General features: G+C 46.8%; 1 protein-coding gene across 3 annotated transcripts in view; it reads right to left on the minus strand.

Annotated features, from left to right (window-relative positions):
- Positions 1-14,785, minus strand: part of Aff3 (ALF transcription elongation factor 3) — a 534,054-nt gene that overhangs the window by 34,445 nt on the left and 484,824 nt on the right. For all 3 annotated transcript variants that reach the window (XM_046440319.2, XM_058578305.1, XM_058578304.1), the window contains 2 exons: positions 7,159-8,256; positions 2,778-2,902 (listed from right to left, as the gene is read on the minus strand). In XM_046440319.2, the coding sequence (XP_046296275.1) occupies positions 2,778-2,902; positions 7,159-8,256 (1,223 nt within the window). The remainder of the gene's footprint in view (positions 1-2,777; positions 2,903-7,158; positions 8,257-14,785) is intronic.

The following is a 14,785-nucleotide window of genomic DNA, read 5'->3' on the forward strand; positions in this document are numbered from 1 at the left end:
TTAATGAAGATTTAGTCATTATTCCTGGGGTCATGAACTCTTAATTGCACGTGTTGATTATCATTGCAAACAAACTATTAAAGTCACTTCAAAAAGCAATTTCCTTAGCTGGTGGTCATGGTGGAGAAATTATACAGGCCTGTAGAACAAATGACAAAGCCAAGCTTCTTAATGTTACATAAATAGATAGGCGTGGAGATAGAACCTCTGGTTCCAGAAGCAGTGTGTGTCTCACAACTCAGAAAGCAGTGAGCAGATATGTTCTAGGAAAGCGCTTCAGGTGACTCCAAAGTACCTCATCTAGTGATGGTGAAGATGATGGTATATGGGATGTGAGGAGCCTGAGAGCACTAGCTTCTTGAAACATGAGGGGGAAAGACCTATTTCTAAGTGTCTATTATTTTACATACTTCATGGTTTTTTAGTGTGCATGAAAAACAGATTATGACGTTAAATATTGTCGTGGGCATGTGATTGTCCCTTCTTCAAAAATATTTCAAATTTATATATTCCTAGTTGACCAAAGAAACCTTCTCTGGAGTTCTTTGGGAAAGGCAATCACCTATCTCTGGGACCATTTGACGGCACCAATAAAACTTGACAGTAGTCAGAATGACAGCTATTATGAAGACAAACAACAATAAGTGTTGGTGAGGATGTAGGGGAAAGGTACACTCATACATTGCTGGTGGGACTGCAAATTGGTGCAGCCAATGTGGAAAGCAGTATGGAGATTCCTTGGAAAACTGGGAATGAAACCACCACTTGACCCAGCTATCCCTCTCCATGGTCCATACCCAAAGGACTTAAAAACAGCATACAACGGGGACACAGCTACATCAATGTTTATAGCAGCACAATTCACAATAACTAAACTGTGGGAACCAACCTAGATGCCCTTCAGTAGATGAATGGATTAAAAATGTGACATATATACACAATGGAATATTACTCAGGAATAAAAGAGAATAAAATCATGGCATTTGCAGGTAAATGGATGGAGTTGGAGAAGATAATACTAAGTGAAGTTAGCCAATCCCCCCAAAACAAATGCCGAATGTTTTCTCTGATATAAGGTGACTGACTCATAGTGGAGAAGGGACGGGGAGCATGGGAGGAATAGAGGAACTCTAGACAGGGCAGAGAGGTGGGAGGGGAAGGGAGGGGAAGGGAGGGGGTTAGCAATGATGGTGGAATGTGATGGACATCATTACCCAAAGTACATGTATGAAGACATGAATTGGTGTGAACATATTTATATACAGAGATATGAAAAATTGTGCTCTATACGTGTAATAAGAATTGTAATGCATTCCGCTGTCATATATCTAAAAAATAAAGTCAATTAGAAAAAACAAAAAATAAAAACTTGACAGTAGTTATGGAGTTATGCAGACCAACTCTTGGAAATTTCACTCACATTGTGGCATAATTGAACCTAAGTAAAACTATCAGAGCTGGGAGGTTCTGCCAGGCAAAGTTGCTACAAGAGGTTTTTAACTTGAGGTCCATAAACTTGGATGGCAAAAAGCTACATCTTCATTTTCACTAACCTCTCACTGAAATGGAATATTTCCTTTAATTACAAGCAAGGGAAAGAAACGAGAGGAGCAGGTACTCTGGAATCCTATTAGCAATGCCTGCCATTGGGTCACCAGTAGAAATCACCCATCATGGATATTTTCAGTAGCCACAGGCATCCTGAAATATCTTTTATATTCAATACTACTTGACAACTACAGTCACCAAGATATCAGCCAGGGAGGTTATTTAATGCATGAACAAAGAGGTGCATATCACATACTTAGGTAATTTGAGGCTGCAGTCCCCCCATTCATTATTTTCACAACATTTGGGGATGCCATCCCCTCTGCACAGAGGGCTGCCGCTGTCCCTCCTATGTAGACCTTCCACCTCCTGGCCGCCTTCCCAGGGGGAGCCGAGCATGCAGTAGGCCCGCACGTCTGTGCCCTTGCTCTCCAATGTCCTCTCCCAGTTTTAGTGCTGCTTTATATCTTTCCCTAACCTTTTGGTTTACATTTTTATGTGTTGTGCTGAAACATTAATCTCCCCTTTAAAACCCTGAGTGGACAGTAGGGGAGAGTAAGGGTGTTAGCGCAGAGCAAAAGCTACTTCTCTGTGGAGGTGTTTCTAAATGGAAAGAGCTTCTGTGGTGAATGATGAGCTCCTGGCTTATAGAGAACCTTCAGGACTGTGCCCTGCTAAAGAGCTATTCATCACAGAGGGGTTTGGTTCATAGTGGGGCCATACGGAACCCCTTCAGAGGAGATGCTGGGTAGCTACTTGACCTTGGAAGCACAGATCCTTTTGAATTCCACAATTTTAGTCTACATGGGGGCCTTTAGGGGCAGCACTGGAGAGCCCATTCCTCATCCTTGTAGTAGCCTTAATGTTCTTTGATCCCTAAGCTACCCTTAATGTTCCCTTAATTTTCTTAAATCCCTGAGTAGCTACCATTAAAACACTGGCTTGAAAATTCAGTTATTACATTTTTTTGGGGAAGAAATGTGTTTGGGGAGCACAGAGCTGTGTGCACCTAGTAACTGGTCTCTGTCACAGAGGAGGGCCTGACATGGCTATTGGGAGTGTGACACGAAGTCCACATTGAGCATAATTATAAAATTTAGGTTAAACTAAGTCTGAAGACTAAGGCCAGAGCACGTATCAAAAACTTGGATTCTCTCTCCAAGTGGCACCTGCCTTTCAGATCCAGAGACCTCTCCGGCTCACGCCCACCTTTCAGGGAACATGCGTACCTGTTGATGTTCATGCTGCAGTGGTTTGAAGACAGAGTACTATTGGCGGAGTTGGCTAGTCGAGTAGAGCTCTCTTTCTCCCCCTGGGCCTTCTTCATCTCCCTGTAGTCATCTTCGTTGTCGCACTGTGTGGAAATAAGCAAAAGCCAATCAGCTTTGGATTCTGAGGGGTCATAACATGGTGCGTGCTCCAAGACACTTCCAAAGAGCATCAGGGTTGGGGGGCGGGTGTCTCTCAGAGAGAACTAGTGGCTGCGCTTGAACAGCTCAGGAAACCTGTATGGGTTTAGTATTGACAGCTTATTGAGAGGAAGGGCATGATGTCATGATCAAAATTTGGGAGGGGACATTTTTAATGTTGCAACTTGCTCAGGATTTAGTTTTCCCAAGCAAACTTCTTTTTTTTTTTATTTAATATTTTCTAGTTGTCGATGGACACAATAGCTTTATTTATTTATTTATTTTAATGTGGTACCGAGGATCAAACCCGGCGTCTCACACATGTGAGGCAAGCGCTTTACCACTGAGCTACAGTCCCAGCACCCCTAGCACACCTATTCTGAACCCACACTGTAGCCTGAGCACCACCCATCCTGGCCTCTCAAGGCATCAGGATAAGGTACAAAAAAACGCATATTCCCGGGGCTTACTGGGGTAAGGGTGGTGGCAGGCCTGCACCTTTTCACCTTGAAAGCCGCACCTTCTGTGGATGGCAAGCCAAGATGCCTTACTTCTAGTTCACAATTCCCAGCCGGTAACATCTTAAAGTACCTTTTCACACTAGGGGACTTGGACTGGACTCTTATCACCATGACTGTGTGACGTGTGTCAGGGTGCAATAGCAAGGCAGTCCATAAAAGAAGTACTTCCGGGAGACAGCAGGAGCCCAGTCCAGGGTGGGATCTTCAGGGCTTCCTGTGGTGTTTTCTAGGAGACAAGTGCCAGCCCCTGAGAGAGCACCGCTGACCTTTTCTCTCTAGCTGGGACAGTGTGGCACGGCCTCTGCCATAGGCATCTCAGATCCTCACACTGTAATAGTGGCCCCATGGAGGACCCAAACCAAAGCTCTGAGTCGGTGGTCCTCAGTTCCAGGGCTTCAGCAAGGGGAGACCCAGCACCTTTGACAGACAGGTCTATGGGTTCCTTTCCAACACCCAGTATTGACTGGGATCTTCACATCCCAGGATGTTGAGTAAAGAATGCTACAGAAACGTCCTTTGACTTCTCCTGTGTCATTGCTTATTGAGGACCCATTAGGTTTTGTGAGTAAAGCTGGTGTCAGGCTTAGTGGTAAATAAAATTTTGCAAATTAAAATAAAAAAAGTCACGGATACCACAGCTATTTAAATACAGACCATTATGGACTTTATATGTATATCTTTCTGCACTTCTCTCTGTATGCTCATGTATATCTATAGGGTTAGATTTATTTTCTATTCATAGGTTTATCAACATCTGCTTCTGCATATTTCTTATATATTTATTTCCATCAGCCTATCCATTTATCCATCAAGCTCAGAGGTAACATCCACACTGATTCCTAGGCGATTAATCAATTGATTCAACAAAAAATTTTTTGAATTTTTTGTTGAATCAATTGATTCAACAAAAAATAAATTCGCAATTTATTCAACAAAAAATTGTCAACAAGCAATAAGGAAGGCAGGGTGCCTAGGGGAAAACGGGGGGAAACAGGAGCAGGGAAGACATGAGCTAACGAAATTGTATGGTTTGAATGTGTTGTGCGACCCTGACACCATTTATGGTGAAGAGAATGAAGTTCAGAGAAGAGAAGATCAGCTGGTTGAGGTCACCCAGGAGGCTAGGGCTAACCACAGAATTTTTGAGGTTTAGTGCAAAATAAAAATGCTGGGCTGAAAAGCAGGAAGAGTGACTTCATGCTGGGTGGTGCATGCTTGTAATCCCAGCAGCTTGGGAGGCTGAGGCAGGAGGATCGCAAGTTCAAAGCCAGCCTCAGAAACTTGGTGAGACCCTAAGCAGCTTAGCAAGATAAAAATAAAAATAAAAATGAAAAAGGGCTGGGGGTGTGGCTCAGTGGTTAAGGGTCCCTGAGCTCAATCCCCAGAAACTTCCCTACCCGACAAATGACCTCATCAAGTATCAAGTAAAAAACATTTCAGTCTCCCACCTTGACCTGCCATGGTGGTATCTATTTGTGACTTCATGCTGTGCTCCTTTGCATTTGGGGATAACCTGGGGACCCTGGGGGTAAATGGAGACTTTCAAGGGCTGGGGCTGCCCTGGGATAGGCACCTGCATGTGGCCCACCAGAGCCAGTCTGGTACTTATCTTCTGGGCTGGCATGGATGGCAAAGCTCAGTTAGGCACCAACCACCCCTAATACTGACCCATAGTGAATGGGACACCCCAGGGAGTGCAAGCTTCCTTGTGGATCACCTCACTACCGGGACTGAGGCTGAGCAAGATGGAGACCCTAATCTTGATCCTTGCTGTGACTACGCCTGAGCACTATCTGGGGCAGGGGGGCTGAATGGTCCCTGGCCTGAGACCAGGAGGAGGAGAAGACTGCACAGGGTGGAGGTTCTAGAAGGCTGAAGATCAGACAAAAGTTTTCCTGAAGCGATAGGTAGGCAGAGGGACCTCCACACACGATCCATCACTAACCAGACCCAAATTCAAAGATAAAATGAAGAATTTCAAGATGGCGGCCATAACATTCAACTCCATGGGAGCCTGTGTGGCTGCTTTACTGCTGCAGGGTCCATGGAGCTGGCACTGGAGGAGGAAAAAGTCAAAGATGGGATCTGAGGTCAGGTCAGCCTGATGTCCACATCCACATACTTCCCACTACAAGTGAGCACTCTCAGAGCAAAGGGGGATCCACCATGTGGGCTCTGAAGGTGAATGGAAACTATGCTGGAATCTCTTGATAAAACTGTCTTTGGTTTTAGCAAAGGTAAGTAGCTACCTTTTGAAGATATTTCTTTTCATGAACTTTGCTGTAAGGGGTTCAATTCTGCTTCATAGGGCTGTTATTTAATGTAACTATGTGAAGACACACATTCTTCAGCACTTTGTGATAAATTTTCCTGCTGATGGGTGCCCTTCGCAGGTCATGGAAATGATTATAATAAGGAGACTGTCTCTCTTTTCCATATAACTTTGAAAGTGAGGAACACCTTTATCCTGGCCAGGAAAAGGCAATAACCTTACTCTCTAGACCCTCTTAATCAGGGACTGGAAACAGCTATAAAACCCATGTGTTCAGTCTTCTTTTTCTATTGACAAAACATTGGAAACAAAAATACTACACAAACTCAGACTGACTTCTTATTTTGAGACTCTGGGGCCAGACACTGCCTGGGTTCATTCCTGGCTTTGTCCCTTTGACCTACATAACCTCAAGTAAAATCACTTTAGGCTTTCAGAACCTCTGTTTCCTCACCTGTAAAATGGTCACAACAATGATATTTGCCTCATATTGTTGAAAGGACTAAATGATTAAATGGTACAAAGTGCTTTAACAGCATCCCTTTTGGGAACATAAATGCATGTTAACTATTGCTGGTAACAACTCTGTCCCAAATTTGGAACTGTCCATGAATATTTGCAATCTTTGATACCTACTGTGTTTTTCACTATGGTTTAAATTACTTTTGAAGATACAGAAATAGGAAGGGCAAAAAATCCTGGGAATTGGCTTTACATTATGATGAAGGTATTCCCTGAACATCTGGTGTCTGTTGCCAGGGGCAGCTCCAGCCCCTGTACTTGAGCTGCCCTTCTCCCTCCCACAATGCCTCACCTGTTCATCTCTCCTGGTGCCACTACATCCCCCCCCCCACCTCTGCTTATTCTAACTCCCTCTCAGAGCCCTCCCAGCCTCTCTCCACCATGAAGCCCTCCCTGATTGATGCTACAGGCTGCTATGAGGACTTGGACTTCAGTACTCATCCCACACCCCAGTCAGGCTTAAACTTCACAAGGATACCGGCTTCTTAGGTAGATGAGTGATCCTCCACCAACTCATCCCATCCCTCCCAGGGAAGAATGGGGTTCACCACACTTTCAACTTTCACATGTGCCCAGCTTGGGTCTGTCTGAACACACTAGTACCTGTGTATCACCATTGCCACACGAGTTGGACAGGGCTTAATTATCTACAACTATAAAATGGGAACAGTAACAGTACTTGCTGCATTGGATACTCCTGAGGATTTAACTGGGATTATAGATATTAAGTACTTAACACATTTGGCATAAAGTACTATATAGTTGTTAAGGACAAGGAAAACTCCTGCTGCCACCTACAATCCCAGCCAGCAGCCCACCTGTGCTCTACCCCTTGCCCACAAATTAAAGTCCCCTCCCTTCCAGACCCCCTTTCTCCCAGGACTACCTTGCGTTTCCTCTTGGATTTTGGCAAAGTCTTCTCGGTGGGCGTGTCCAGAGCGTGGCTGGGCGGAGCGCTGTCTGCGTCCTTGGCCGCAGGAGCACTCAAGACTCCAGGCTCCTGGGGCAGGTGTTCTGGGATCCTGGACAGGAGGGTCAGGTCAATTTTGACCCAGAGTGACCTGACCTCATCACTGTCCTTCAAGGGAGAGAGAAGTTCGTTCCTGCCGAAGGGGACCAGGGTGTAGAACTGCTCCTCCAGCTCCTTGGCGATGTCACTGGTGGTCCTGGCGTTGATGGAGCCTACGGCCGCACGGGGGCCGCTGCCGCTGCTGACGCTGTTGGCGGCCTCCTTGAGTCTCTGGTCACTCCCAGAGGAGGCGGCGGCCACTGCCTGGCCTTTGGACAGAGGGTACTCCTCCTGCTCCGACTCCAGGTCCGAGTCCGAGGAGGATGATGAAGATGACGATTCTGTCTCGATAAATTCCTTGGATTTGGGGACGATCCGGCCCAGACCCCGCGTGCGCCGCTTCTCGCAGGTCACCGAGGAGCGCAGCTCCTTGCGGTGGCTCGTTCTGCTGTTGCCGCAGGGCCTGCTTTTGGCGGGCTCCGGGGGCACCACCACGCTGGCCCCCAGCGCGTCCGCCGCCGCGGGCTCCTCGGGCCGGTGGCAGTTGGCGCCGTCCCCGGCTGAGGTCCTCTCGGTGCGCCTGGTGGGCTTCTTGCCCGCCGACCTCCGGGCCGGCGCGGGGGCGCTCTCCGCAGGGGCGCCGGGCACCGCGGGCGGCGGGGCGGCGGCGCTCACGGCCACGGCCACGGCCGCGGGCGGGGACTTCTGCTTCACCCCTTTGCTGCCCGGGGCCTTGTTGGCGGTCCTCGGCCTCTGCTCCTCCTTGCAGGCACTCTTGAGTTCCTTCTCCCGCAGGCTGGTTTGGCAGACGTCGGGAAGCTTCCCGCAGTCCTGCACTTCATCTTTCACAGGGGTGTAGTATTGATTGCTCTCGGGCCCGTGGTTTTCATTTTGGATCAGAATAGGAGGCTTGTGGGGATTAACTTTGTTGAGCCATTTGTCCAGCTGCCACTTGTTAGAGGATGCCGGCTCAGCCTGAAAGAGAAAACCCGCGACAAACAAAACACCTTTTTATTACAGCTTCCCTTAAAAAGGGCCGGGCTGTTTTTCTTTCTTTCTTCTTTTTCTTTTTTTTTTTTTACCTTGACTGTACTCCTCTGGGTGCATATGCAAAAAATGAGCGGGCTGCCAGCAAACAGGAGATGCAAGCCAGGGATACTGCGGCAGCCCAGGGGCCCTCAGGGTGTCTAGACGGTGGTGCTGCTCTTGCTGGTCCTAAGCAATTAAATATCAGCCCGGCCCATTGGAGTCTACTTGAAAAAATAGGGGGCTAGCACTGTGCCTTGATGGAAAACATTTCAATCACTTCCAAGCATTTAAAAAGAATATATACACACACATGTATATTTGAGATTCCTTGAAATTTAAGTGGGGAATAATAATTCAGAGACCCTGGGCATTAAAGCACCCATTTCTAGTGAGACCAAACCTTGGGAAAAATCAAGGTACCTATATAGGAGCCCAAAGAGTTAGCATATAATTTTTGTAAAAGGGAAATCAAGGGCATAGTTATTTAGCTGTAGAAGCATTAACTTTGGGAAGGTGGCTCGTTTAGCAGAAGAGAACTCTCCTGTTCCAGGGACATGTTAAAAGGGGTTAAAAACCAAGATCTTAATGGAGTAAATGCTGATTCCAAATAATATGAAGACTATTAGTAGATAACAGGTGTACTGGGGTAGAACTTTAGCCAGAGTATTTTCAGTTGGTGACTAGAGGTGAAATGGGGAAAATGTTTTGAGGGTCAAGCTGAAGTATTTTTCCTTCCATATGGCCTCCTCACCCCTGAGTCTGCTGCATCTGTTGTTTAAGGGTGAGCAGAGATACCATTCTAGAACAAGAAGTTATTGCTCAATATTCTCCCCACTCCGCCAGGGCTGGGGATTGAACTCAGGGCCTCATGCATGCTTGGCAAGCACTCTACCACTGAGATATACCCTCCTCTAGTTTTATATTTTAAATTTGATCAGGTAAAGTCTAGAGTTAGGATCCATTGTAGGAGAAAAATTTGCTTTTAACATGATAAATTTCAAAAGATTCCTTTCATTTATGAAAATCAGCTGTTTTCAACAATGAGGTCTGTATTAAGAACAGCACTTGAGGCTCTGGGCCCGTGGTTTTCATTTTGGTCACAAATCTGACAGGGGTAAGACAACAGGGTCCTAGCTGAGCCTGGAAGAATTGGGGAGGCCCTGCTCAGGAACATGGGAAGCCTCTGATGGGCCAGAAGGGCATGGGACCAGGAGGAACTGGCCACACATTGTGGAGATTGGCCAACCAAAGTGGTGGCAGGGACTGTGGATATCTTGCTCCTAACATATGAGACTGATTACATCTCAGGGAAAACCAGCACAGGGTGTCCAGTGACTTGAAGGAGCAAGAAAAGTCCAGTAGAGGCCAGAGTAGGGGCTGCGAGGGTGGAACATGGGCATCTTTGCTTATTTTCATGTCTCCCAAAGAAACGGGGCTCCAGAGGAAGGGAGCTCCCCACATCCAAAATGCTTGGGATCAGATGCATTTTGGATTTCGGGTTTGGGAATATTTGTACACCCATTATGTGATAAGTTTAGGGATGGAGCCATTCCCAAACACAACATTCATTTATATTTGATAGCACCTTGTGCACACAACCTGAAGGTAATTTTATATAATATTTTTAATAATGATGTATGTGGAACAAAGTATCAGAATTTCCCACTGTGGCCTCAGGTCAGTTCTCAAAATGTTTTGGGTTTTGGAGCATTTCAGATTTCAGACTGGAGGGGCTCAACCTGTCCCTTTTTTGCACCTCTGAGCTGTTATGTTTCAGTTCTCATTTTATTTTGGCTTCTCCTCTAGAGAAAGGCAAGAAGGGACCCCTAAAGAGCACACCTGAAGCTGTAATGGAAGATGCCCTCCTGGAGTCAGAGGAAGCAGGACAGGGGGATGCCCAATGGCTTCTTTGCCCAGGGGCACCCTCACCTTCCCTGAGATGAGCAGAGAAGGCCTAGAAGCTAATTGGGTGGCACAAATTCATGGCTTCTAATCTCATCTCCCCACCCCCATTTTTCCCATTATGTGACCACTGGGGAGTCAATGCCTTTTAAAGCTGTGCCTCAGCTTCCCCATACAAATGGGCCTAGTGTGTGGGCTGCAGCCACCCTTGCAGAAGGGGGCAGGTACTGCGGGGAGGGCTCACATACGTGGGGCAGAGCACCCGTGCTGCCCTCCCAGTGGAACACTGTTCTCTCCTACTCCAAGCCTTCCACAGCTCACATCTCTTACGTAAGCACATGGGAGTCTTTAGCACAGGGTGAGAGGCACGCTGAAACAGGCAGTATGAACAGGGAAGGGCAGAATTTAATACTTTTCGCATGGGCCCCCTGCATGACGTGTTTGAGGGTGATTTTTTCTGCACTTCACAGACAAACAAATCAGTTCGAAGTGCCATTTTCAGTACACCACTAAATCATGCTCCCTTTCTCCAGGATCTATGATGACCTCCTATTGCCTCTCCAACAAAAGCCACGTTCCCCTGGCTGTCATCCAAAGAACATCATCCTGCGATCAGCTTTCATTGCTGGCGCACCTACCAGATGCCTGCCACTTCACACGTATTACCTAATTTAACCTTCACAGATAAGAAACAGTATCTCCCTTAATTTGTAGATGAGGCTCAGAGAGGTTAAGTGACATGTCCGAAGCTGCACAACTCCCAGGCTTCACCAAGACTGAACTTGTACTTGCCTAGGTGTAAAGACCAGATTCTCTGCATGGTTGTTTCACTAAACTCTCCCACTACTCTCTGGTGTGTGTGGGGTCATTCCTTTGAGAAATGTCAGTCCTCAACCTAAAACAATAGTATTAGATCTGATTTTTGGAGCAAACACCACGAACTCTCGAAACAATGCCTGCTACTCTCCATCTACTCAATAGCACAGGCTTTTGATGTTCATATCTGTTCCATGTGTACATGCCTTGAGTCTTTAACAAAGTCCAACACTTCTTTCTGGCCAGGACAGGCCCCTTGCAGTATACACAGAAGGCCTGGAAGAGAGATCGCTATGACTGCTCCCAGTGAGTGAGCTGTCAATCAAAATGTACCATTTGTTCCTGACAAACACCTCACAGATCAGGCAGGAGAGAAATGTCCTACATTCTGGGGAGGAAGTGATTGTGGCCAAGGAAGGTGAAATATCAGAGAGTTGAGTGGCAAAACAGAGGGAAAACCCAGGACCTCAGATTAGCGCAGCAGGCGTGCAGGCTGTGGCCCACCTCTTGAGCGCCATCCGGGGTTTCTGCCTGATGTTTCTATTTGCTTTCTGGCTTGGTGTGCTAGAGGTCAGCCGCAACTCTCTTCCCTGGTTATTTTTCTGACTTATGCAGGAGCTCCCCACCACGTATCTGCTCCTCTGTGTCCTTCCTAGCACTTACTGCTGTGGACCTTAGCAGCTTCTGATTAGCAAGAGCCTTGTTGAACAAACCAGCAATTACAGTGATTCTTAAGAATGATCTGGAGCCTGGCCCAGGGGCACACACCTGTAATCCCAGCAGCTTGGGAAGCCAAGGCAGGAAGATCAAGAGTTCAAAGCCAGTCTCAGCAAAAGGGAGGCACTAAACAACTCAGTGAGACCCCTTCTCTTAATAAAATACAAAATAGGGCTGGGATGTGGCTCAATGGTGAGTGCCCCTGAGTTCAATCCCTGGTACCCTCCCCATAAAAAATAAAAAGAATGATCTGGGGCAGCATCTTCCAAAATATGCTTTTAGTTTTTATATTCCATGAAGAAAGGCTGCCATGCTGGGTCCATTTGGGAAAAGTCACAGTGAAAACCTGTGTTTCCATGAGCAATTTTTAGGGCAGGGTGATGCCCTAAAGTGCATAGGTGTAAAGAAATGGGATCGGCTTACTTTACCCCAGAACTCACAATGACCTGACCAAGCTTGATCCCCCACCCCCATGTGCGGGTGTCAACGTGCCAATCCAGTGAGCTCCTTCCTGGCATGGGAGGGCACGTGATCCAGGAAAACTCCTGAGATAAAACCCATGGGAAAGAAATGGGGCTGAGAATGACTGAGCACAGGTCAGGCCCTGCAGAGGGCATTCACAGCCACGGAGATGTTTACAGTGGCCCTTCCAGGGCAGCCTGCAAAGGAGGCCTTACATGATAGGGATTCACATGACAGGAAGTGCTGTTCAGCAATCAGGGCCATAAAGAACAGTTTGCGTGAAATTCAGTGGAGCACAGCGGGGTTTCCCAGCTCTGGCACATTGAGAGGAAGGACAAGGTGCCTTGAGAACTCAGAAGTGCCTCTTTCTACTCCTGGGTCAGGATGGCGTGGAGGGGAAGAGAGGGCCAGAGCATCTCACTGCAAGGCAGCACCATCCCGTCTGCGCAGTGGAATGTGAGGTGTACGGCTACCAGGAGCCCCAGTGATGTGTGGAGTTCAGGAAACAGGCCTCAATGCGTGTGAGGCTATGGGGGTCAGCTCCCTCAGAGAGAAGCAGGGGGGCTGGGAAGGAGGAGCAGAATCTTGCTACTTCCCATGACAGCGATTTTCAGCCTGCAAACCCATTTCCCTCCTACAGGGGGTATGTCTGCATTAACCTTGGGAAAGATGTAAGAGAACCTTACTTGGACTCCAATAAATACATCCCTTTCCAGTAGGAAGGAATGACGTCTAGTGTGGCTAACACACCATTTGCCACTTCTGCATTCCCTGCACCTGGAGGAGCAAGGAAGCATCCTTGGGGAGCTCAGATTTCTAGAAGACTTGCTCCCTCTCCTTCACCAGGGCCTCTGAGACCTGCCATGAGAAGGGCAGCAGTTACCCTTTCACCATCCAAGAGGTCAAGGCCACGTAATGATCTCAGTGACTTTTAGCAAGACTCTGCTTAAAGCACTTCACAAATGTACTGCTCTTGGCAAGGTTTCAGCAGATTCAGTAACTCTGGGATTCACATCTCAGTGTGTAAACAAGACTCAGCACTCGCTCATGTATTCAACCTGCAGTCACAAAGAAGAGCCCCGACAGGGAGGTCTTCACTTCACGGACAAGACCCCTTATTATCCAACCCAGGGCCCTCATGCCTGGCTTTTGAGCTGTCCCTGGGAGTTGTTTCTTATAATTTGATGTTCTGGAATTTCTCAACCAATTGTAGTACAAAGCAGGTTTAATAAAGCCTGCTTCATTCCTCTACTTGATTCTATTTAACTACTATATTTTTTTTCTGTTTCGAATGATCCCTGTTAGGATGTTAGATCTGTGAAGACAGGGCATTTTCTGATATTACTGCTGTATTCCAGAGCCGAGCCCAATGTCTATAGCTCTTTAAATATTGGTTGAACAAACACAGAGTGAGTGAATGAATGAAATTGTGAGGGAGGAATGATAATGTTAGTCTCTCCACTAAAAATCCAGGGTTAAAATAAGCTATGAGGCACTCATAGGGTAATGTCACTAAGGGCCTTTACCTTATGTGGGTGGGTAGGTGGGCAGATAGAGAAATAGGCACATCAAAGAGATCACGTGCTGGAGAGGGGGCTTATTTCAGATAAGTGGAGAGCTTTTTCATAAAGCAGAAAGATGCTGAGGAGGAAAGGGGGACTGTGGAGAGATAAAAAGAAAATCCAGAGGGACTGTAAGAGTCCCTCTGTGGAAGTACCTTTCCCGGGGTGACAGGTACAGAAGCAGCAAGAGGGCTGCTGCCCTCCCAAGGCCCTGGGCTTGCATTAGTGGCTTTGGTTTGTCGTCAGAGCCTATTTAGGAATCTGGCCCCCCTCAAATGACACAGAGGGTGGTCAGTAAAAAATCAAACCCGCAATCCACAGTGATGTCACCTGTTTATACACTTGGGAAGAAGCTGTCTTTTATTCCTTCTTTAGAAAACAAAACCTACACTCATGGCTCCCAGACTTGAGAAGTTTTCTCTGGGCCCTCACCCAAGAATCTCTGGGCTCTGAATTACTATTTAATTTCCCCCCTTTCCACTTTAAAGTAGAAACAGCAATGGTTTTTATTAGGACCTTATAATGTTTTTATACGAGGCACCTAAATCTTCCCCATAGACACTGGTCATGGTTGTAAAAGGTTTCATTATTATTCGTAGGTTGATGCTAATTTTCCCTTTTATATTTTCACAAAGAAAACACAGTTAAGAAGGTTTTATTAATATTTATAGCCCTTGTTCTTCTGATCCGTGACAAACTGCAAAAAAGGTAAGACTCTGAGCATGCCTGATCCATAAACTTTCTGTCCCTGTGATTTACTGGAGGTCCCACTTCCCAGGTGGCGAACTTTCCTGTCTGGTTATTGCCTCAGCTGACCCCGAGGGAGACCCCCATCCATTGGTTATTTCCTGTTGGTGATGTTTACAACATACTTGGAAATTTCTGGAAGTCAAATAGAGAGTTTTGGACAGTGAAAGATGATGCTTTGAACTTCAAAGGAAGTGGTGTCATTAGGAGAGTGGGAGGAGGGGGCGGAGTGGGGACAATGAGGAGCCCCAGGCCTTCCTGGCTCCGGG

Source organism: Marmota monax, unplaced genomic scaffold (assembly GCF_021218885.2).
Source record: "Marmota monax isolate L192 unplaced genomic scaffold, Marmota_monax_Labrador192_F-V1.1 WCK01_AAM20220418_F8-fsc00210, whole genome shotgun sequence".
Taxonomy (NCBI): Eukaryota; Metazoa; Chordata; class Mammalia; order Rodentia; family Sciuridae; genus Marmota; species Marmota monax.